The sequence below is a fragment of the Venturia canescens genome, chromosome 5 (genome assembly GCF_019457755.1).
Source record: "Venturia canescens isolate UGA chromosome 5, ASM1945775v1, whole genome shotgun sequence".
Taxonomy (NCBI): Eukaryota; Metazoa; Arthropoda; class Insecta; order Hymenoptera; family Ichneumonidae; genus Venturia; species Venturia canescens.
Genome location: NC_057425.1, coordinates 13,147,364 through 13,172,843, shown reverse-complemented (window position 1 = coordinate 13,172,843; position 25,480 = coordinate 13,147,364). Strand labels below are relative to the sequence as shown.

Sequence of the window (25,480 nt, the reverse complement as noted above, 5' to 3'; positions counted from 1 at the left end):
CTAAGCTTTCCTCGGAGTATGGGTATCCGGGCAAGAAGCCTGCGGAATGAAAGGGCCAAATCTTTGAGGAATTTTGTGGTCGGATGAAAACGGTTTGGAAGGATGCTTCGGGTCCTCTGGAGGCAACAGCTCTGTAGCGAGGATCGAGCAAGCAACGATTTGCCATCTCCCTTCAGAGATATTAGACGTCAGGTATGGTCAGTAAGCGAGGATACGGCTTCCGAGAAAGTTATTCTATCGGTTGGGTACTCAGGAAAATTGCGGACATGCTGTATCAACATTTCGTATTTGTCTATACAATCCGGAGAAGCCAAGCGAGAGGCTCTCTCGAGCCTGCAGGTCACTGCGAGCACGCAATCCTTTGAGTGGAAAATCGGAATTGATTAACGTTGATTCTTTCATGGGAGTCGGAGGCAGTGTGAGATGAAAATACGAAAAATTCACATGCCGCGAGTGCGTTCGAGTTGAAATTTGAAAATATTATTTCAATGGAGATAGACGCGTCGATCAGCACGAGTATTTCATTCGCAATGCACTGGAATCCGGAAACTGAGGAAGGAATCGATCGTAGGAGTCCCAGACGCGAGAGACACGCGTGATGTCTTTACAAAGGACTCGAGATGTGTGACTCGGTTACCAGATTCAACGTCTGCGATGCTAATTTCGTCGAGGCGTGGTCGACGGAACTTCCGGTCGAAGGAAAAGTATCCCTGGGTTTAAATCTTGCGTATAGGAATGACGGAAAGCGAAAGGAATTCGCTGCATGCTCCGAGATGCAATTGTGAGAAGGCGAGCTCTTGGACAATATTTTATTTCATTTTATAACAGCCCACTAAAATGTGTGCTAGAAAAAAGTGAATTGTCCGGAGTATTTATTATCGTGGTTCGCTGAAAAATTTGTCGAATCATCGAAGCAGCGAAGCAAATAAGTTTGGACTGTTAGAATAAGTGGAATGTTGTTGCGCAAGTTCTCACCTAGCGATCGCTGCGTTTGATGAATTATTTGAATAAAGTTTTAAATAAAAGGTCGCATTACGTATAACCGGTATTTCTACAATATTAGACATTTGGCCAGTGAGATTTCAACGATAAGATTATTCTCTCGTAACTCTCGAATGTGGAGGAGAGGAGCGGGACCTTGAAAGAGGCTGAAGATCGGATCTATTCGACGATGGAATAACGCATGTGTCGCAGCGCAGCCTCGAAGAATCCCTAGGCGAAGACAGCCTGTAAGAAAAGAGAGCGAGTGAGAGGCAAAGAGCGCGAGAGAAAGGTGCGGTTTTTTCTCCCTCGTCGATAGTCATCTACGAGGAAGTGGCATTCCAATGGGATCTTTCCCCGAGAGAATAGGAAATAGGAATGCACTCGGAGAGGAGTGAGTGCGCGAGAACGTATGGAGAACGACAAATGTTTATTCGTAGGCAAAAATCTCACGTGAGGCTCTAAGAGGACTGAAGGTACACGTGCGATTTTGACACGGATACGCGAATATACACATCATTGGATTATTTATCACGTCGTCCTGTTTTCATGTAATGAAAAACGAAGGAGATAATCTAAAGACGAAACAAAGACGAGGGTAATAATTATGTGCTTAAATTCTTGCTTGGTACGAAGGTTCTTTTATGTGATTTTTTAAGGGGTCTACTGTGATTACAATTGTTTTTTTAATTCATTTTTTTATTGCCTTTTTCGAAAGTAAAATTTTATAAAGATCTGGGCAGTCCGAGGGTACTTTTGAGCGACGTTTGCTTGGCTGCCTGAACGCGTTGCACGCACCGCGCTTGTAGTGCGATACCTACCTTTGCAAAATTACGTTTCTCGAGGGCTCGTTGATAAAATCTCTGAAACTATTCGACCGATCTTTACCAAAATTTTGCCACGTGTTCTTTATGACTATAGCTATGGCGCATATTATATAAATTTTGAAATTCCGAGTGGAACTATTGTTTTTTCCAAAAAACGATGAAAAAGACGTGCTTTTTCGTAGTTTTTGAAAAAATGGCCGCCATTTTGTGATTTTTGAAAAAATTCAAAGTCGCATTATAGCCTATCGAATCTGAAACCATTTTTATTTTTTTTCTCCGATCATCCATTCCGGAGATTTTATCAACAGCCATCTCTTCTTTGGACCGGTCTTCTCCCCTGTTTTTCTGTACGAAAACTGAGTAAAATAAATATAAAAAAATTTGTTGTGTATCTTAAGAGTTTATTTTTCAGACCTAACACTTTTTGTATCCTTATTTATAATTTATACCGCTCAAAAAAATTCTTCAAAATAGTTTTTTTTGTCGTCTATATAATTAGGGTGCGGACCCCTCAATGTCAAAAATAAAGAAAAAAAATCAACTTCCAATAATTAGCTGATCGTTATTGCAAATACTAAACGAGCATCGTTCAAAATTTGTCAAATTAAATGGATAGCGAGGCACGAATTATCAGGAAAATGAATCCCGCCAGGGTTTAATTCGAGTTTGATGAAACACGAAGAGTTTCATCTCGTTCCTAATTAAACAATGGGCCGTTCGTTAGGTAATGAAGTTAATAAAAAGGCATCGAAACTGATCGAAACTTTGAGCATGACGTTTTACAGTCTACGTACGTAACATTCGGTCGTTAAATCCGATTTCGAACTAATTTATATACATGTGTATACGCATGTTTGTGGACCCGGCGGAGGCACCTGGTGTTTGTCGAGCGTTAATTACGGTCCCTCCCCTTGGGCTCTTCGTCTCACTTTAATCGAAGGTCCACCCATCCGTTCGTTTAATTAACGGGATTCGATGGAATATTGGATCGTTGATGCTGCTCTCGCACATCAGAGTTTCCGGCTTCGCGCGCCAGTCAGCGTGTGTGCCGGTCATGCATGTTCGGAATCAAGACTCAAGATGAGCCTCGAGTAACGTGCTAATTGTGCAACGAACCAGATGAAAAGGGCCGCCGAAAAAAGTGAGAGGGAAGCTAACTGGCCGAATAATGAACAGTATGAAAAGCACTTTTCGCACTCGATCCAATATTTGCATCCAACAAACTCACCCTTCGCTATAATTAGCAATGAAAAAACAATCTATAATTCGGCATAAAAACGCCCTTAATGAGATCTCTGACAGAGAATAGGCCGCGCGTGGAATGAAACTGTGGAAAAAGTGGTGCTCATCGCCCTCGACCGCGCTGGCTAGCTCGACTCGAAATTGCCTCGTTCATTCATTCACCGCGTCAACCCATTAATTTCTTCTCGAATTTTTATTCATCCACCGGAAGAGAATTCTGCTAGTCACTTGGGAAAAAAGAGAAAAATATCGTCAATACTTCCGCGTGACCGGTTTTCGCTCTTCTTAAGCGCGTACGACGCGTATATCCTTCGGGTGTGTTGACGTAACGGTAAAGAGCGGTTCTGACTTAATCGATTATTTGATCCCCGCGGGTGCTCATTGTCATTGTAATTTTGGTGATTCGTGTGCCCTCATCTGCGAGGCTTGGTTTTGTCCCAGCAGGCCAATGTGAGGTGCACGTATATGCGGAAGCACGGAAAAGGGATGACGAAGTTTTTCGGTAAACTTGTTATCGGTGCAGACAAACGGTGCAAACGCCGCGTACATGAATAATATTATTTCCGAGGTTTAAGGACGTACGCTCGTTCGTGTGCGCGTGTGCGGCTCGCTGAGGGCGCGCATGCGAAAGGATGAGCAGGGAAGTTCTCGTCTGGCTGGCTCGGTCGACAATCATCCACGACGTAATGAAGATGCTCCTGGAGGAAAACGTAACGGGCACAGGTAGAAAGTCAGCCGTTTTTAAGGGGTGCGATCTATGAATTATTCAACGTTTTTACACGCACTGACGAGGGATCATTTCGATTCTACGAGCGTGCGTATATCCACAGACTTGCACCATGACGAGAATCGAAAAGATAAATGACGAAAGAAAGATGGCGGCGCGATAAAGAAATAACGAGCGTGGGGAATGACCGTACGTTATTTCCCATTACACGCGCCTTACCGAACGATCGAGTCGTCCCAATCGATCACATTCTGCGGGGACATTAGAGCTGCGAATCAATAGCTCTGGGGGTCGTTAATCGAGACTCGAATCTTCGTTTTCGATCGCTCAATCATTGCTCGCGAGTAAATAGCGACGAATTTAAATTCACAGACCATTTCCTCCGACACGGATATTCAGCTTCCTGCAACAGGGATTGTGACAAGGGCGGACACCGCGTGCACGCGGGAACGAGGCTTGGGCGATGAAGACAGCGGACATTCGCACCTTTTTCATGGAATAAAGAAAAAATAGAGCATCACGCGCCACCTTAATGGGATGGCGATTTTGTGAAACCCGACAAAGTGGAAGGGGATAAACTTTTGAGGAAAATCGCTCGTCCATAATTTTGTAACGCGTACGCGTTTGGAAGTCTTCGGTGATCACTCGCCCGGACTCTCGCGCGAGCGTGTGAATTCGATCGACTATAATTCGGTTTTCATGAGTTTGGACATAGAAAAAGCGAGTGGAGTTACGGGAGCCCCGAATCGCTGACCGAACGCGGGCTTTAGGAATGTTGATTTCACCACGATCTTGATACTCTCGACGACTTTATTGTCGTCTTGATACAAAGCTCGCTTTCACACGCTCCTGAACTCCAGAGTCGAAACCGTGTTGGGAAGGACGTCGAAAGACACCAGGTGAAACGCGCTGGTACAAGGACTCCTCGAAAAGACACCCGAGCCCCATGCAGGGCGAGGAAAAATCGATACGGTGGATCAGGGAAAAACTTTTCGACCGATAAAATCCACAGTTTACGAGTTTCGAGGGCTCTCCGTCGCTGCCACAAATCAGAAACTGTAGCGAAACGATGCTCCTCGATAAAAACACCCTGGAAGCACACGGGATCGCGTCAGCCCACAAATCATTCGAAATTCAATATTTTCACTGCCTCGCAGTAAATAAATCCAAGCGGAAAACACCGGGATGAGGAAAAAAAAGTCTTTTTGGGAACAGTTCGAATTGAAAATTGAACGAGGGCTGAATTCGAGCCGAACTTCCAGCGGTTCATTTGGTTTTGGAAGAAAAATCAAGAAAAGTGAGAAAATTATTAAGTCTGCAAAAATGGGCAACATTTTGTCTCATTTTTGTTCAATACTTACGACTATTCTGTTGGGGGTGACATCGAGTGGCCTCGCGCCCAGGACCGGGGTGGCGGGCGCGCTGCCCCTTCTGCAGGCCTTTTCGTACGATGTGTCTGTAAGAGAAGAAAAATGTTTGCATAAATAAATCGTAAATACGAGAATTGATGGGTGCGGAGCGGAATTATGAGAGCGCGCACGATCGTAAACTGTGCGCTCATCTCGAGAATTTCTCGGCTGGTCCAGCAGTGCCGGGGGAAGTGAAATATTTCCCGAGGGATTCTCACGCCCCTGTGCACGCAAGCCTAAGACCGGAAAGACCCTCTGCGGGGGCAAAAAAAAGAAATCCTCTACTTTATGTGACTCTATTCTGATAATTGGCGTAACGATTTTGTTCTGTGTGTATCGCATTTGGAGAAGGAAAGAGCAGATCGAGGAGCTTTTTGTTAGCACAGCGAGTAATTCGGGCTCGATGAGGATTTTCCTTTTGTGACATAGTCGAAAAATCTTTTTGCTTTCGAACCCCTTTCGTCTGGCCTAAAAAGCGTCTTAGCCCTTGGCGAAAGGGGAGCTCCGAATTTTTTCTGTCGCGGCTCGAATGCAGAGATTCAAAGTGCTGGGGATGGAATCCGGATCGGGAGAAAACGAGGAAAATTTTCACATGGAAAATACGGTGGAAATCCTTTTTCGTATAAAAGATTTATTGCGCCCTTTTCCACTGAATGCGCAATCGATTCGGGCGCACCTTTCTTTTCACAAGCGTTAGGGCACTGTGCGCGAGTTTCCCATACGATTGACGCTGAGGTCTCAATGCGCCGAGCTACGGAGACCCTGTATCAACTCGCAACTAAACTCGTGAGGAGTCAAAGGTTCGCTGGAACGAGGAACGCGACCCCGGCGTGGTGACCCGATGCGCTCGGAGGATAACGAGCCGGAAATTGACGCCAGGAAACGTACGCGGAGTTCAGGCTTTGCACTTTTACCCATTTCGGGATTGAAACGTGATATTCGATGAGCAATAAATAGCCGAGTTTTAACGATGCGATTATTTTATAGTTTATTATTTATTTTATTATCGCATCACGAATTAAATTCGACGCTTCTTTTTCAGTGAACGAAAACATTTCCAACATTTTCGTCGCGCTACAAAGTTACAAAGTTTTTCGGACCTTTTTTTCGTGAATTCAGCACTCTTGATAACAATTTTTCTACAATTTCAAATAGTCGAGCATCGGAGATGGCGAAAATGAAGAGAAAAAAAAAAAAACAAATTCATCGTTGTCGATTCAAACTAAATTTTACTTCATTCACCCTCGCGCCATTCCAACCGTTCAAAGCAATTCATTCGAAAACACTGAATCAGGAATATTGTCCCTGCTTTTGTAGTCATTTTGGGGATGTCGATTTACGACGATGATTGGCTGGAACTCCGTAGAATATATACTCTCGCCATTTGAGTGCGAGTCCATGAATAACGAAACAATGAGCTCAGCCTCTCGACGAGAAGATTTTATTCTTTCTCCGAGCATAGGCTGAAAGCTCTCGTGGATCTCCTCGTCGACAAGGGTGCCGAGCTTCTCTATACAGATTTCCTCTCACCTTAGCCGAATATCTGTCGCGCCTCCTCGAATACAATGCACTCGTCGTTCTGCATAGAATACAACCTGGACACGAAGCTATCGAGGAGAATCGGAGATGAAAAAAAGTTTGGGGAGGAGGGAACGAGCCTTCGGAAAATAGCTCATCATTCAATTCAATTAAGTCCACGGGAATCTGATGGAAATCGAAAATTCAAACTTTGAGAGTTGAAATTTGGAAATATGCTAGAAATATTCAACGGGCATTTACTCCCGGAATTATTGTAGGATTTACCGTCCAGTTGTCGAAGAAAACAACCAACGAAAATCACATTTTTTGAAGGGTTATACACGGACTCTTATGACAGGCACACTTCCTGTGCGACCATTTGGATTTAACGTAATTCCTGTACTGCAGCTAGTCAAATGAGTGCTAAATTTTCAAAACGCTTTTAGACCAAGTTCAACGTACCGATTAAACTTATTGTTAGTAGATATGTATTCAAGCATATTTTATCAACGTGAAAAAATATTTGAAATTATAGTTTTGCAAAGCTATCAACTGATAGATGCAAATTTCCATGATGACACATTTTCACAGATATTTTTCAAAGAATCATCTGTATTTTTTAACCGATTTTATTGCACCAAGTTTCATTTTGTTCCTCAACTGATTCTCTACGAATTCACCACGTAGATTTTCCTTCAAACTCATTCCTTCAGAAATTATGAATGAAAAAGTTTTTTCACTTAATGAACAATTAGCTTGCAACAGTAAAACGATCAAGTTAAAAAACAACTACATGGTGGATTCATAAAGGACCAGTTGACGAACAAAATGAGACTTGTTGCAATAAAATCGATGAAAAAACGCAGATCATTCTTTGAAAAATACCAGTGAAAATGTGTCAGCGTGGAAATTTGCATTTATCAGTTGATGGTTTTGCAAACCTAGCGGTTTTAATATTTTTACATCTTAAACTAACAGTACATTTAATCGATACGTTAAACTTGGTCTAATAAGCGTTTTGAAAATTTAGCACTCATTTGACTAACATGCACTACAGGAGAGTGGATCACGAAATCAAAATAATCAGAATTTTATGAAATTTGGTGATAACATTCTTTGGCATCAAATATACAAATACAATTTTTTTCAAATTTTTTTACCACATGGTTATCGCATAATTGAGCGTTAAATCGAAGTTTTTATGCACGAGATGTATAACTGTATATATGTAAACTCTATGCTTATACACGTGAACTTTAGTGTTCAATTACTCGAGAGCTATGTGGTAGAAAAATCTAAAAAAATTGATATTGTCTTATATGTTTTTAAAGAATACATTTACCAAATTTCACTAAATTCTTATTAATTTGAAATTTTTAATATTTTTAACATGGCTTAGTATGGCAACGTTGTATCGTCGCGATCGATCCTTCTTAATGAAATAAGATTCTCCCAACTTTAAAGAGCCAAAAACGAGAATAAGAAAATGTAATGTTTTTAGATATCAATGAAGTCTTGAGAACACCTTGTTATCGGTGAAAATCACTTGGGAATGGAAAAAGAAAAATACTTGTTTGAGGTTAACGAGTAATGAGGACGTAAATGGTGGAAGGTTTGATAACACCATGAGCTAGAAAATGGCTGTTGTCACATTTTGCTTGACGAGTTGTACTACGAAAGTATTTAAACCGTTATTATTGTATTAAAAATTGATTAATTTCAACAAATAATTTACACATTATTTTAATAATTGCAAGAATAAATTTTCATCGTTCTTTGATCATGAGAAGAGCAATAAGTTCATTGATCTTTTGAGTTACAAATAACGCACGATCTTCCTCAATTCGCGTTACGCTGCACAAAAAGGATCGAGGATGAGACAATTGCTGTGCCATTGGCCCAACGATTTTTCAAATCTCCTGCGAAATCTTTGTCCTCGGGATAAAACGTAAAATGTTCTGCTACTAAAATGTTTTGGGGGCGCGAGGAGAAGTGAAAAATGAATTTTTATTATTTTCAATTTTGATGGGTGACCCAATGCCTTGGGTTGCCCGCTCTTGAGACGAAGTGGCTCCAGTTACCGGTGCTTTCTTCCTCAGGCTCGAACCTTCGTTGTAATTCGTGCGCATTTCTTTCCGCCTCTTCTCGCATGCTCCAAAGAAAGAAGTGCACGTGTGCAGTAAGCCACGCCGTACGAAACGTACGAGGATTGTACACGAGTCCGATTGCTTTGCATTTACTTAATCGGTGCGTGCGTACGCACGCGGAAATATGAATGGTCTTTACACGCGATTCCGTTCGTACTTTTACCGTTGTGAAAAAATGTATGCGCGCAAGGGCACTGCCGATATTTAGCGCGCTCGTGTTTTGTGCCATGGCAAAAATGCAGTGAGCACACTCGGAAATACTTTGAGCTATAAAGTTAATAGCCTCAATTTATCGCTCACAAAGGCCCTTAACTCCGGAACGTTTCACGATTAAATATGGCACTGTTCAGATTCTTGCGAGTGCACTCGGACTTTAAACTTGTGATTATTCGCGTCTCGTGGATAAAAGTAGCTCCATTTTTTATTCTTTAATAACATTTTCGCAAGTGTTTAATCAAGCACGATTCGAAAAAAAAAAAATTAGGGTACGATCAATCCAGAGTGGAGCATTGCGAATGGATAATGCAAATGTATACCAACCACGAGCTTGAGGGGGCTACCCTCATTAGAATTTCCAAAAAAACGATTTTTTAATTACATTTTTCGAAACTATACATATTTTAAAGTATCATACTAAAATTTTATAAAGATTTATAAAATTACGTTTTTGGAAGGCTCGTTGATAAAATCTCCGAAACTATTCAACTGATCCTTACCAAAATCTTACCACGTGTTATCTATGACTACAACTATGGCGCATGTCATATAAATTTTGAAATTCCGAGTGGAACTATTGTTTTTTCCAAAAAACGATGAAAAAGACGTGCTTTTTCGTAGTTTTTGGAAAAATGAGCGCCATTTTGTGATTTTTGAAAAAATCAAAAGTCGTATGATAGCCATTTGTCTATCGAATTTAAAACCATTTTTATTTTTTTTCTCCGATCATCCATTCCGGAGATTTTATCAACAGCCATCTTTTTTTGGACCCGTCTTCTCCCCCATTTTCTGTCCGAAAGCCGAGTAAAATAAATATAAAAAAAATATTTTGGTATATTTTAAGAGTGTATTTTTTAGCCCTAACACTTTTTGTATCCATATTTATAATTTATACCGGTCGAAAAAATTTGTGAAAATAATATTTTTTTGGTCGTCTAATTAGGGTAAACCCCTTAAGAATTCATGCTATGGGGAACTGAATTGGTAGAGAATTGTAAGAATGAGAATAACGAGAATGATTTATCAATAGAGCAACGTCGTGGAGGTGGCGCGATGAAAAAACGACATTAAAGAATTGAAGCGCAGAACTAACATTGTAAAATAATGAGAGCGAAGCATTGACCGGAAATATCGTGGCGAGCGACGAAGAATGTGCGGGTTTGTTTGTTCTTTCGAGCACGTTCGATCCAGAAGTTCTCAAGATCCTAACTCGATAAGCGCGAGCAATTTGTTCAGCGAGATAATATTCTTGAGAAAGTACGCTCGAAAAAAAGTGAGAACCGGTCTTTTTCTGTTTACGAATCGATTTTTTTTCGGCGTCTGAGATCGCTCACACGAAGCCCGGCGATCCAGGTGCGTCTGTGTTTTTGTCCGCGGGCGTATATTTTTCATCTTCTTTTCACTTTCTTGAGTGACACACGCGAGGTGACGAGGCATGGAAAATTTACGACTAGCGCGTGCCTTTCCCCGCGACACACAATTCCGTACGTTTTCGTCTTCGGCCGAGCGCAAAGCTCGCATGCAGTCGGGGACCTTTGAACGCACCTGGTTACACAACTTTCGTGGTTTTTCAGCGGAGCCTCCACGACGGGGCTTTGCTTCGTTTTTTCCGCTTCCTTAGTCAACAAGTTGACGGATCTTCGTACCCCCTCGGTTCTCGTATCTTCATGAGCTTCGCGGGAAATAAATTAACGAGGAGATGAAAAATTAAGGCGCGTATTGAGAGCCGAAAATGATTCGATTCGCTCGTAAATTCCTTACGACGAGCGTCGATTAAGAAATAAGAAGGCGCAATTGCATCGTAAAAATAAACGGAAATGGAAAATTTGTCGTGTCCCGCGCGCGTGTTACGATAGCAAATAACCTTCCTCAAAAATGAAAGTATTCGAAGCGTTAATGGAGTCAAAAACCGTGCACCTGGCACCGTGCCGCGCGTTGCGTCGCGCACACACCCCGTGCGATTTTTCCCATTTGCAAATGTGCGTGGACCATTATCCGCACCGTCTCCTCAAAACTTAGCGAGTCAGAAGAGACGAGAAACTGGTCCGCGCGTCAAACGGCTGAGGATGCGAGCAAAGAAGGCGAAAAATTGAGGAAGAAAAGACGAAAAACGAGGGAGCAGAGACGGGACAGCAGTTTCGTGCAAACAAAAGCATTAAACCTGCATCGAGAGACATGCAGAAGAGTGTGGCATGTGTTCCGGCGACTCATACTCGTTTCTCTAATGACCATCGAAGCAGCGAGCTCGCTCGGGGAGTGAAGAGATCGCGCGGTTTGTTCGTCGTTGCACGCGCCTCGTATTACTGGTTTCTCTAATGAGCGTTGCCCTCGGAAGTAAGAGAAAAAGGATTCTCAGCGTGCGCTTCGAAACACTTGAAGAGGGCGACGCTGCTAGATTCACACACTGCGAAATTTCGAAGGTCAAATGAAGTCAAGCAGCGTTGGATCTTCGACGTAAATAAGATGATCGTTTATCCTGCTGGCAAACGACGAGGAACCTTTGAAACGTTGCTGCTGGCAAGAAATCACTTCCGAGAAGGCTGCAATCATTGCACAAAACTTGTATCTCGTACCCTCGACTGCTGGTCCTGTGGCCGCAGTTACGAGACCGTGAGTTTATGCAGGAGCCAGCAAACGTCGAGTTCGCTGTAATGACGCGAGTCGAGATACGAACGTAGAAACGATGAGAAGAGGAAAAAAATAAATGGAAGAAAGCAAAGAACGCGATCGTGTATTCTACTTTCATTAATGTTGTCCTGGGAGACTCCGCTAGAAAAGCAAACATCATGCGCGCATGTGGAAAACCGGAAATGGAAAAGGGAATCGAAGCTACCCTCCGAGCCCCCGTCACATTAGGGATGCAAATATACGTGCGCGTGTCCGGCAAAGTCAACGTCAAAAACTCCTCGCGCGGGAGCCCATTTTTCAAGGGTTTTTCGTGCAGCACTCAAGCGCCAAGAGACCCGTTCACGCATGTGGCAGATCGGGTGATAACGAAGGAAATGGAAAACTGCTGCGGATATGAAGAAGCAAAAAACTTATGAAACATCCATCAAGCTCTTCGGGTTCTGCTTAAAGGATTAGGTTGAAATGCAATTGAACAAGGTCGAGTGACATTAATTATTTGAAATTTGATTATCGGGGGGTATTAAAAAAAAAAAGTTTTTTTCCTCTCATCTCAAAATTTTCGAGGATTTATAACAAAAATTCTCCTGCAAGGGCACCTGCATATATTTTGATTCTACGAGACGCTCAACGGATTTTCGTTTTTCCATATAAATAACGGTTTACCGATTAGATTTATAATAAAATCACATCAGAGATTTTTTGTAGAGAATTTAATTTTCTACAAAAACATGCCCATTGAAATTGTGGGAAAAATTAGTTCAATTTATTTTTAAGGAAACGGAAAAAAACATTTTTTACGTGTTATTATGTGGAAAAATGAAAATCCGTTGAGCGTCTCGTAGGATCAAATTATGGAGCTGTCCTTGCAAAGTTTGTTGTACCTCCTAGAAACTTTTGAGATGATAGGACCGGAAAAAAAAGAATTTTTTATTCTTTGGACCATCCTAGTCATTATAAATGGTGAATCGAGACAAATTCACCGTTGGAAATTCAAATTTCGTTCCTTGCTGACAAGCCGCGCGCAGTTGTTTTTGCTGCAACAAGCGTCATCAATCGTACAGGCTTCTTTTTCTCGTCCCCAGGTATAACTAGACGTCTTTTTTCCTCCGATCGGAGAATTGGGGTATAAGTGCAGCTGCAGCTTCGGTGTAGGGCACGAGCGATCAGTTAAAGTGGGGAAAAAAGCGGAGCGGGCGCCTAGATAGTCCCGAAAGTACTGCAGAAAAAAGAGTCTTCTTTGGGCCCCTTAAGAGTTCAGAGCATGCTCCGAGCGGTTCACAGCAGTAAGCATTGAACTGTGAGTGAACTTTGCTCGTGTGGAGACCCAAGTTTTGCCAATAATGGGTCCAGAATTACACAAGCGGACGAAGACGGTGTTCGGCTCGCCGGAGAATCAAAATGAAGAATCTCCAGGAATCGCGTCGTTGCTGGGGGACCGATGGAAAAGTTCGATCCGGATGGGAAGATGAAAACTGAATTGAAAAAATTGAAATTCCTTTCGACCAGCAAAAATCCTTTTCCAGAATATTTTTTTTGCCACTTCCCCAACTATTGCATGCTTCTACGTTCGTCTGAAGGCGGTTCGTCCAAATCCCGCACGAAGCGGAGATTTCGGCATGCCGGAGGTAACAGCCGCTGGACTTGTGGAGTTTCAATTGAAATTTAAACGAAACGAAGTAACAAAAAGGAGGGCCCGGACTGTAGAGACGTGGGGCGGTTTTGAGCACTCCTCTTATGAATCGCACACGCACGGGGGTGCGCGCGATTATATATCCATGGAACGCCACAGGATAGCCCACCGCGGGTGACTCGTTCCGGAGTCCCATCGGGGATTATGTCGATTGCATTTTTCTAGAGTCCGCGTTCACAATTTCAACGTTATTAATGACACGATTTATACATGGCGCGCGATCGATGTCGCTTCCTGCTCCTCCTCTTCGTGTTTGCTCCTCGGCGCGTAGCGAAGGGACGTAAAAAAAAGCAAATAACCCTTTGGAGCAATCGTCCCTGGGACTGGACCCATTGAGCCTTATTTTTCATCTGTTACCAATCCTTTTGGCTCCATTCATCGAATATGTTGCAACCCTTTTCTCTGAATCTCCGACATATCGATAGCGGAGTACACAACGAAAGGATACAATAATAATACAGGGAAAACGGATTTGTAACGAACGCGAGTGGGGATCATGAGTACCGAATCGACGTTTATGGCGGGGAGGAGCCAATTACGCTTACGAAAGGGGCGTCTCGCAGATAGCGTCCCATTGATAACAATAAATGTTACATTTTTTTTTTTTTTTTTTTTTTTTTTGAAAAAGATAGTTTATTGGATAATTTTGCAGAAGTGGGGCTTCACCGATAATCGGACTGTTTTTTTTTTTTACGTTCTTAATAAATAAGAGACGTGATAACTTGCCATATTACGTTGACGCATGATTTTTTTTTTGAAAAAAAAAATTTCTTTTTGAATATGAAGAAAAACGCGAAGGGGAGGTAAAAAAATGATAAGACGAAATAAGGAAGATGTTCCAGATCCATCCAACGATATCACTCATACACGAAAGGTGTCCCAAACCCACCCCACGATTCCGCCCTCACATCGAAAGGAGAAGATTCCGAACTGCAGCCCTGATTCGACATGTTTTTCAGAATACCATTAATTTCGAATTTATACAAATTTTGATTATTATCGCCACCATAAAACACATGTTTCCATGCTTAATACGCAGTCTTGAATGAATAGAAAAATATTTGGAGCTGTTTTGGGGTGGAGCGCCGCTTCTGCATAATTACCAAAAATTTTGTGTTGTCTAGTTACGGTAATTTACTTTTCGACAGCAGTTAAGCAGTATCTATATTTTGAATTGCATTTATTCCTAATTATATTGCTAATACTAATATTGCAATTATTCTTGCGGTTGCGACTTGGATTAAGTCGATCATTTTTGTTTGTTTGACAGATGTGAATACCCCGGATTGGGAAAAAACTCATGAATAAATGTTACATCAATGGACACCCCCCATTTACGATTTTTCAGACATCGTATTTTCCTCGAATGAAAAATGCACGTGTAGCGTCGCCAAACGGAAAGTTCGGTAAGTAGGGAAGGCACGAAATTTCACGAGGATAAGTTCGCTTGCCACCCTTCTGTCAAAGTCTCCACTCGAGCATGGTAAACAGGCTCTACACAGTAGTAGGTAAAGTAGGGATTACGAAGGCCGTTCGTAGAAACGAGCAAATTTGCTCGCGTGACCCTTGAACTTTTGAAGCCCCCTTGTAAGCGATACGTTTCCTGAGGCTGTCTTCAAAAGTGCATACGATGTCGAAACTTTTCACTGCGGCACGTCACACGTAGAGGAAAAATAATGAAGTGGTTTGTGCTCCAAATGTAACGAATCTCTTCACGTTATCCTATTTTTACTCTCAAGTCTTCTTACTTTGATCCTTGACCTTCAAAGATTTGAGTCGTAATTATCTTGGCGTCGTATCTCTACTTTCGTTTCATCGTTTCATTCCGTCAAATGTTTAAGTCGTAGGAGGCCGGGAATGAATAAATCATAATTCACGTTGAATTATACATTTCTCGAAGGATAAATATTGCGATAGAAAATTCAAATAATCTACATTTTTATGAAGCCCCGATGCAACATTTAAATTCGGCCGCGGATTTTTCTTCGCTCGTCGCCCACAATGACGGAATCTCGAGGCCGAACTCCTGGATTCTTTCCGTCCCACGTATCGCGTAACAAAGTGATGACGTTCTTGTCGCAAACGTTCTAATACGATCGGAGATTAATTAAATCTTGCAAAAGTCATCCCACAATCTTTTCCCCTTTCTTCTGTTTCTCTTTCGGTGGGACCTTTTTACTGCGTTTCAGCTGCACGGAGGAAACGAGGCCGAAAATTCTAGAGGAAAGTACTAGGAATATAGAATCTCGGGGACAGTGTATACGTTCTGGATTGCAGCATTAAGGAGGGTGGATAGCGACGATACAATGTTGCCATGTTAAACCATGTTAAATACATTTAAAATTTCAAAATGATAAGAATTTAATAAAATTTGGTGAACATATTCTTTAGTGCCAAATTTGAGAATACAAATTTTTTAAGATTTTTCTTCTGTACAGTTATCGAGTAATTGATCACTAAAGTTCACGTGTATAAGCATAGCGTTTCCATATATATATAGATATACATTCCGGGCATAAGAAATCTGCTTTAATGCGTTAATAACTCGATAACTAAGCAGAAGAAAATTTTGAAAAAAATTGTGTCTTCGCACTTGATGTTGAAAAACATTATCACCAAATTTGATAAATTTCTTATAATTTTGACGAATGTAGCGACCCTCCTTAATTCGAAGAGCAGTGATAACAATTGTTGTATCAACCATAGTAAAAATACCAATACCCATGCCTTTTAATGACGCTGAAGTTTGCAACGTTGGAGTCCAACGAAATGACTTTTAAAAAGCCTCCAATAATTCCAGTAATTCTCCAATTTCGTTCCCTGCCGAATTTGCAATTCGTAGTTTTTCAATCTGCACCGATACTTCGTGAAATAAAAAATTGGTGAATTACTAATGTTTTTTTCCTTCATTTCGTTGGACCCCAACGTTGCAAACTTCAGTTCGTTGCCTTTTATCCAAAAGACTTTCTCTATAAGCAGAGTCAAAAATCTTTTCAGTCACTTCAAATGTTTATATTGTAAAGTACGCTCGGGCAACTCTGAAAAAAACTATATGCACGGTAAAAAGTCACACGTATTCGGTGTATATTCGTGTATTTATCATCTATCTGAGACAAGTACATTTATGATATGACGAGTTGCTGCCAGAGACGCTTTACCGGAGCGATAGCGTTTCCAATTGGTTTCGAAAATTTTCGATATTTGTTTCTTTAATAATTAATGAATTATAGTGTTTCAGAGAATATTGTAAGTTGACGTATTTCTTATTTTTTAACGCGTTGAAGAGATATTAATTATTTATTTTTTAATTGCGTCAAAAAATGGGTCGGATTTTCGCAAAAATTTTTGATGTTTATTTGTTTTTTTAGAATTTACTATGCCGACAGTCAAAATTTGTGATTTACAATACATTTCCTCACATCGGTAAATGCTAGTCTGACACGAAAAATTGAAAAATTGAAAAAATACTATGCTGTTTGTAATCGGTGGCTAAGTGCTTTGAAAATTCTTGAAAAATAATGTATTCCTCACTAGACAAAACTTTAGCAGTTTTCCCCATGGGGTTATGACCATCGGAAACCCTTAAAACTGCTCTCCGTCCACGAATCGAAGTACGAGTCTGTGGTGTATGGCTCGTGATAACTTGACTTTTGTCTCGATCTAGTTATGCAAGGGCAGAGTGCGTGTTAACTTAGACTGAAAAAGGTCGAAGTAAAAATACAAAGTAGTGAAGATGGAGATTACATTTTTTGATAAGGCCCTGCCAGTTTTCGAGGGAGGCAAAAAAATTCAATGAATAAATTACCTTCGCAGTCTAATGGAAAGAATCGCACGACGAAGAGTCCATTTTATCGTTCACCGACGAGGATTTACGTCGATGTTCCCACAGGATAAAACCGTTATTATTATTAGTATAACTGCTATCATTCGGAGGAGTGGGCAATCGAGGACGATTATACGAGTTCCTCGTAGCGCAAAAGTAATGCAAACTTCTCGCGAATCGTCCGCGATAAGGTCTTAATCCAGCATAATGTAAAGGGATGCTGCCGCATGGTATCGATCTCGGGAGAGTGTGCGCGGGCGTTGAAGTGTGTGTGGTATGCACACTCGTACGTACAGAACTGCGTGTGCGGTGATAGGAGAAAGATACGCGGCGCAGGAGTAACGAGTGTGGTGGAGAAAAAACAGCGAGCAAACGAAAATAATACGATCGATAATCCATTGGACGCGGAAGAGAGATCCGGCCTCGGGATTGAAAATCCTCCGCGCTTCGCGATAAACCGACGAATAAAAGTGGCAATTATGCCTCGGTGGATCTTGACAACGAGAAGATCCCTCGCGAACTAGCTCCTTTCAAAGCACTGCGAATCGCCCCGCCTGGCAAGATTACGAGAGAGAAACGACTCGGCAAGGAAAGATTCGAGTCGGAATTGACTGGTTAATCCATGCAGCCGTGACATCATTCGCTTCGCGATGACGATAACATTGGACTATGCGTCTGGCCACAATGCATACGGTCACACATCGGCCGATAGGTGCGTAGCACACATCTGCATGAGATCCTACGTCACGTTGCTGGAAACGGACGAAGCAATTTCATGATAATTCCTCAATAGAATCCCTCGTTTGACGAGGGCGTTCGTTCAAGGATGGAACAGAGCAAATGGGCACAGCGGGTCCCCGCTCCGATGTTGGACGAAGAAATGCGAGAAAGAAATTCAAACTCATCGAGTCAACTGTCATCGGAATTTTTCCACAGGACACGCACTCGAATAAAGGATCGGTAAATTCAAATAAAATTTCATTCTTTCAAGCCAAAACTACGACAACGGGTGGCGAAACAAATGCGGAAATATGTTTCGACTCACCAGTTTTTGAAACAACGGTCTCGTTCAATTTGCATCCACATTTTATTAATCCAACAAAGTATTAATGAAATTTTATTATTTCATTTGTAGTTTCAGCCAAACTAAGGATAATTCTTCTATATTTTCTCCTATATTTTTGTTGTTGATTTCGGTAAAAATACGACGGATAAAATACTATTTTATGCAATTACAAAATTATTGTCATCACAGTTTTTATGGTTTAGCTCTGGCACCATGCACTTATCGTAGCAAAGGAATATATAATGACGATTGTTACAACACCGAATACAAAGCTACTTTCGAGCTTAGAGCCAATTGCTATGAGATTCAGATCAAGATTTATTACCGGGTAGATAAAAACGAGAATAGTTCTCATACAAAAATCCCTTTGAAAGGATTCTTTTGAAATTTTTTCAGACTATTTCTTCTTCAACGTTATTGTCCTGACTATTTTCACCGACAATATTCTTCTCCGCTCCACAGCTCAAGTTCCATGCCTTCGCTCAGGACCATCATTCGTTCAGGAAGGTAAAATTTAATCTCGTCGTTCCAGAATCATTGCTAGCAGTCCTTCTTACATAGCTTTTCACTTCTCAAGAAATAGTTTCATGTACATAAAAGGACAAGAGGAAAGAATCTCGTCCAAATAAGCATACGAAGGGCATGGTTAAACGTCGCTCTATCACACGAGATAATTGTATCATAAAAATGGTTACGGCACTTCTTATCTTTATTTCTTTATCGCTGTGTTGCTCCTTTGAAAATAAACTTTGATGGAGCAGCAGCCCCAGCAACGAATCAGATTCTGATTTTGCTCTATTTGGTCATAAATCAGTGAAAAAATAATTAAATTTTAAGGCAATCCTTTCGCATGACCGTATTTTTTGGTGGCGCAAATTGAGGCACTAGAAATTTGGACTGATTCCTAACCTCTGAGAAATCACAGTTAAATAGGAAAAGCTTCTGCTTCTGCCGTTTTTCCAACTTCTATCGTTAAGATGATGGATCAGTCGGTAATCACACTTCGAATTTTTGAAATTGAAACTCTTTGACATCGTTCGTCCGATTAAAATAATAAAAATGTCATCGTACGCAGCACGATCGCAAAAATCCGATGACATTTTTATTTTTTCGATCAGACGAACGATGTGGAAAAATTTCCTTTTCAAAATTTGCATCTATCTCTCTCGCACACACGGTTGTGATTACCGACTGATCCATCATCTTAATATCTCTTTTAAGCATTCGGTAACCCATTACTTTTATCGTCGCTGCTCGGATTTCTTAAAATTTTTGTCTATCTGTGAGACAGTTTGTATCAGGAATTTAGAATTATTTAGTATATGAATTATTTAATAGAAATGTGGAGATGGTGGAACCTTCCATAAGCTCCAGTATGAATTTTACGATTTTTCAATTTTTAATTATTTATTAAGTGTTCGATAAACCTGACCTGAAATTTCGCCAATCCATTCTCATGCACTTTTAATTTACTGGCATTTAAAATCAGTTATTTGTAGAGTTTTCGGGTTCGCGAAAGAAATACCTTAAGAGGGTTTTGTTAAATCGTGATAAAATCTTATCGTCAGGATCTCAAGTAATTATGCAGTTTGGAGATTTAGCGAATCTCGTGAGGCCTAATTATGTAGAAAAGGCTTCAATCTGATCCCACTCGACTTTCGAGCATATTTTTTTTATCTACCCTGCGAGATCAACGTATGGCCGATTTGTCCTTTCCCCGTACGGAGTCATCGATGCAAATGTTAACTCGACGGATTTCCTCGCGTGGGGTCACCAGCACGAGCAGCAGCTGGTCGTGCCCGTGGAACGAGTCCCCTCGCCTCGGCGATGGTCATTTCGGGCGATCTTTCAGGATGAACTTCGCATTGTGCCTTTCTGATTACACATCGTAGCGAATTCCATTGTTGCAAGATCAAATCTGGTTCACGCTGCTCCCCATAATACGGGAATTATATATTTTTAATATAAATCTCCGCGCTCAATTTTTATCGAATCTGCGGTGAATGGAGTCGTAAAAATGACTTTGCATTTAAGGTATTTGGATTGAGGTATTTTTCGAGTCTCACTCTCACAGGGAAATCTCCGAAGGGTCATCAGCTGATGGACCAGAAAACAACTGTTCCAGTGCTTCGATGATCATCGATTTACCAGGTACAATTAAACTCCACAAGTTTTCGTTTTTTCATGAGTCGTACGGAAAACGCAGTTCAGAACGAAAAGGATGAATCGAAACAAAAATGAAAGGGGCAGCTGGTTTTGCACCCTGTTTCGTTTGGATGGTCATTTTGGTACTTCGATGAATGCAAACGTTTTCTGCATTGTTGAGTATGAGATGAGTACTTCGATAGTGTTCTACCATAGTACCGTACTACACGTTAGCATACTGCAGGAGCACATAAAGGGTGCTCCAAAAGAGAATTCTAAGCAATTCCGAAAAAATCCTGAATCTTCAGATCGAAAGATTGCAAACAATTTATTGTTCTGGTACGCAGTGTTGAGTTTGAAATGAATTGCTGTCGATCGATACTGAATTTGAATGATTCGAGTTCATTTTAATTTTATATTGTATTAGGACACATAATTTCCTTCGAAAGCTTCGGGACACCCTTTGCATTGGGACTGCTCTTATTTTTCGTGAGGTGGAAGCAGAGCCTCGAGTCTATTTGCTCGTTTAGCATGGATCGTAAACGGCAAGAGGCCGAAGCAGCAGCGTAGCCTGCCGATGGTTTGGCAACGAGAGCGAGAGTCCTTTAGCGTATTTTTTCTCGTTGTGGACTCGAGATGTGTAACCGGTATATCTATGTACATGGTGGCTGCTCCACATTCGCCTATTCATGGGATTCACACACCATTAAGCGAACGATGACTGTTAACCCGCCCAAAGAGAGTTTCTAACTTCATGCTCGCTATATACGCAGCCGGTGTACGCCTTATCGTAAAAAAACTACAATGTACTGAGAGCAAAAAGGCACGCACGAAGAATGGGAGCGAATTGAGTGGAAAGGGCTAGAACGCTTCATGAAAGAGCCGTCCATCGACGAAGCGTTTCTTTTTTTCTTTCTTTCTTAATTTATAGCTTTATTATATGCTTCCAGTAAGAACGGGGTGACTCGATAGGCATTGTCGGGTACGCTATGAATCAGCCATTAGTGTCGCGTGCCTTAACATCCGCGGAAAAAGCTCCTCAACTATGCTAACGAGAGAAAGACGAGAGGAGTGTGTACTCCACAAAAATGTCTCAACATTCCATGCAACGAGTCCTTTTGTCTTTTTCTCCCTACATTTAACAGCGAGTTAAGGTAGTTCATGCACGAAACGATTTTCTTAAGAAAGCCTTGAAATTTACTCGGAGTTTGAATCGGTAGTCGACTCACACGCATGTCAAATTTCGAAAGGTTCGTCTTATCGGTTGTTGAGACAAACGTGTGCTTAAATATGAAGAAAAATACACAGGATTATAGGGACTATGCTTGAAAAGTCGCTTGTCTTTAGACATAACGAATGAAAGCTTCTTACGAAGTTTATATGAAAAATGGTAAAATAAATTATAATTACGAAAATAAATTTAATTAAAAAATGGTAGAAATATTGGTGACGAACACTCGTTTAACCTCACATTCACTTATTTCGGCACTTTTTTTCTTCTTGGTTTGTCCCATTCCTGTCATAGCCTTCTGTCTTTTTATTAATACTTTTTTCTTTATCCATTTCCCTTTGCGCTCTCTAATGCGATTTTTTATATAAAAAGCTATGGCATTTTCGGCGGGGACGAATGAAATTTCGGGTTCAGTCAGTGATGGATCCCCGATTAATGAATATGGCTTGTAATTTCATTCGCCAAAATATAAGTTGAGAAAATTAATTAACAATTTCAAATAAACAACTTTGACATTAATTTAAAGTGGCAATATCTCTAATTAGGGACTAAAAATCGATGCAATTTGAAAATGCAAAATTAAAATCGTCGTATTCTTATTCGACTTCCCAGGATCGTTGGCCGCGTTTTTTTCACGGACTCTCTTAAGGCACGATGAATCTGCGTGTTTTTTCGAATGGCACTGCACCGCGAGAGGTTCCAAATCTATTATTTTATCAGCACCGAAAAAATTCAGTTGCATAATCAAGTCCCTGGTACACGAAGCTGGCGTTGACCTCATCGAAACGCAATCCTGCGCGGCTAAATATCTAGCACAATGGTGAGTCCTCCGTAGTATAAATAGATGGAATATTTATACAAGAGAGAGAGAGAGAGAGCAATCGTACACGTACACGTTTGTCGTATACATTGAATAACAAGGTGAGCATGTACTGCCCACGGGGCTAGTTTTGGAGGGCTCTCAGCTGCCCACGTGCAAATATCCAGCGCACGTAGAAAAGGGCCAGCACACGGTAGCCGGTCTCCGCACGCCCATTGTCCAAAACGATATTTATTGCCGGAGGATGACCGAACGATTTAAAGGCAGTTGCTTCTGTGTTGCATGCGCGCATATGCACAGTGTAAACTAACACGGAGGCAGAAATGCGCGCGAGCGCGCGCCCTCCAAGGGAAGCATTTAGTTTTGATTTAGTCGAAGAAGCGATGCGAGAGCGAATTATTCGAAAGGTTTTACGAGATGAGCAGCGTGAGTTCTCCGTGTGCGGTCCTCCTTCCAACAATACCGAAATGTTTCGCGTCACCGTTTCGTATCCGGAGTGTATCGATGCACGATGCTAAATTAATGCACGTACGCGCAGCCCGTGAACAATGCGGGGACGAAGGATTTTGCCACGCGACAAACAAGCCCCCGTTAAATAAACGTCAAAATTCCTGGGGCTCCTCCGCAGTTTTAAAGAGACAGCTATGAAAAGACGAGAGGAAAGCCATGACACGAGTTTTACCGTTTATTATGATCGCTCCTATACGGTAGCGGAAAAAATTTATTTACGATCTCGATTTAGTTAGGGGAGATGAGAGAAAAAGGCCTAGTTTTATGGTAACGCGTTCATTGTGCATACGCATATTCTAGTTACTTTGTACGTAGGTGTACGCGCCGCAGAATTCTCACCCCTCAGGCGGACCATAAATTATCGCCTGCTTCTGATACAAATCGCTGCAAATTCAAACTTCCTTCAATACCGTTTAGTAGTTTATTGCCCCATGGGATATTCTACGTCCACAAGTCATTTATTATCGTCACTAATTCGTCACTGATAAAAAAATTCGGTTGAAACACTTGAAAAATTATGAATTCGCAACTTAAATATTCGGTCCCATACGCACGAAAAAATATCTTTTCAATTTCACCAAATATTTAGATAACGATTCAAATAGATGGCGATTTTAATTAACAAAATTAAGGGCTGTGTCACGATATTTCGGTTATTCCAGCGTCATTTTTTTTTGCTACGAAAATAATTGTATATTCAATCCCCGCAGACTGTGTTGTGATTGATCTTCAACCGAATTAACAAAATTATATACCGTTCGAATAAAAAATAGAGGATATTAACAAGAAACCTCATGCTCTGAAGAATAAAAACTCGCAGTTATATAGAGCTACCTACTACGCGTAAATACTCAAAAGTGTATGTGGATTAAGTAGAAATAAACAAATGTTTCGAGTTCCTGGAACAAAAGATTTGGTTTCACTCTCGTTTAGTTAATTGAGATAAAGAAAAATTTAGTGATTTCCTTATTTATCGCGAGCGGATGTTCGTTAGATGAAGCAACAAAAATATCAACTAAAAGCATTTTTTTGTTTTCGTTTGTCGTTGTTGCAGCGATTTTTTGTTCTCAGGAACATGGCAACGACGAAGGAATCTTCAGCAAAGTTTTCGATTCGATTCGATTGCAGCAAACTTTGGGGAGCAACTGATGAAAAATCGTTGGATAAATCCGATTTTTTCAGAAAGCAGAATATTTGTACGTGGAAGTAATTTTGAAGGGATAAAAAATTTGAGAAAAATGTTAACGTCTATTTCTGTTTTACATGAAATCACCCGTATTTGGGCACATGAATGTCGTCGTATATTGTATTGTGCTCAGTATCCATGTAGTTTGGCACGGCGACGCATCCTCGTAAAATGGGCTTTTACTGCCCACTTTTTGCCCGTCATTTCACAGTGCAGTGTGCTCTGGCACACATAAAAGTACGACGACGACGACGGACAGTGGAAAAGAGAAAATAGCGAAGCTCCGTGCACACCGTAGTTTTTGCATTTTCGAGCTGGAATACATCGGAACTGGCAATGTAGCTATACTAACTCGTAAGGGGGGTGTCGGAGGCTCTCGGATGCGCGCAGTTTTTAGGGCGTTTTTCTTGCGAGCAGTCCCGGCATAGTTCTGTATTACACAATGAGTTACGATTTTATACCGGTTTTTTCGTCGAACGTGTTTTCCGGAAAACCGCCCTCTTTTTCTCGCCCATTTCTACCCTGTTATTTACATACGGAGTGGAATAATTTATTTCGCATTCGAGTATTATTTATAGACTAAAACAGGCGACAACAAATAAATTCGATTTGGCAGCAGCGCCCGCAGTTTCCGTCTGTGAAAAGAAAAAAAAGTAGGAAGGACTTTCCAAAGTTATTTATTGCCCTGATTTGACTCCCTTTCGGTGAAGCTCGTTGCGATACTTTGTGCACGAATTCGAGTTGACGGGAAACCTTGTTAGCGTTCGGGGGTCGATGAAATACGAAAAAAATGTTTGCCAGCGATCACAACCCAGACGCAGGGATTCCACGCAGTTGAAGAGCTGCTACGACGATTTTAATTGGTGCAATTTACGGTTAAAACCGCGGGGCCCCAAAGCTCGGTGGGCCAGGAATTCGAGGGGTGCGATCCGCAGTTCGAGGTCAGAAGGTTCATCGCAAATGAAATTTCCACGGAGCCAGCGGAGCTCACCGCACTTCGAAATCGACGCACGCGTGCGGCCCGGGACTCGCGCGTAATATTTTTTTATCGTGACACTTAACCCCGTGTGCGACGAGGCGAATCGAACGAGCTCAAATCGATTACAGTCGAGCGATCGCGGGCCCAGCATCGCGTGGATGAATACAATGGAAATTCGTGAGAGCGAAAAGCTCGTTTGTGCAGAGCAAGAGTAAAAAAAGACCGAATATTACGTGTGCGTGAAGCATTTTTATTTCGATCGTCCGGGCTCGCCCGACGTTCGAAGACCTTTCAATAAGCGCTTTCGCTCGCGATTTCTCATTCGTTACATTTCG

At 41.4% G+C, this 25,480-nt stretch overlaps 1 protein-coding gene across 10 annotated transcripts in view; it reads right to left on the bottom strand.

Moving 5' to 3' along the window:
- Positions 1–25,480, bottom strand: part of raskol (Ras GTPase-activating protein raskol) — a 185,592-nt gene that overhangs the window by 14,535 nt on the left and 145,577 nt on the right. For all 10 annotated transcript variants that reach the window (XM_043420547.1, XM_043420548.1, XM_043420549.1 and 7 more), the window contains one exon: positions 5,139–5,233. In XM_043420547.1, coding sequence (XP_043276482.1) covers positions 5,139–5,233 — 95 coding nt within the window. The remainder of the gene's footprint in view (positions 1–5,138; positions 5,234–25,480) is intronic.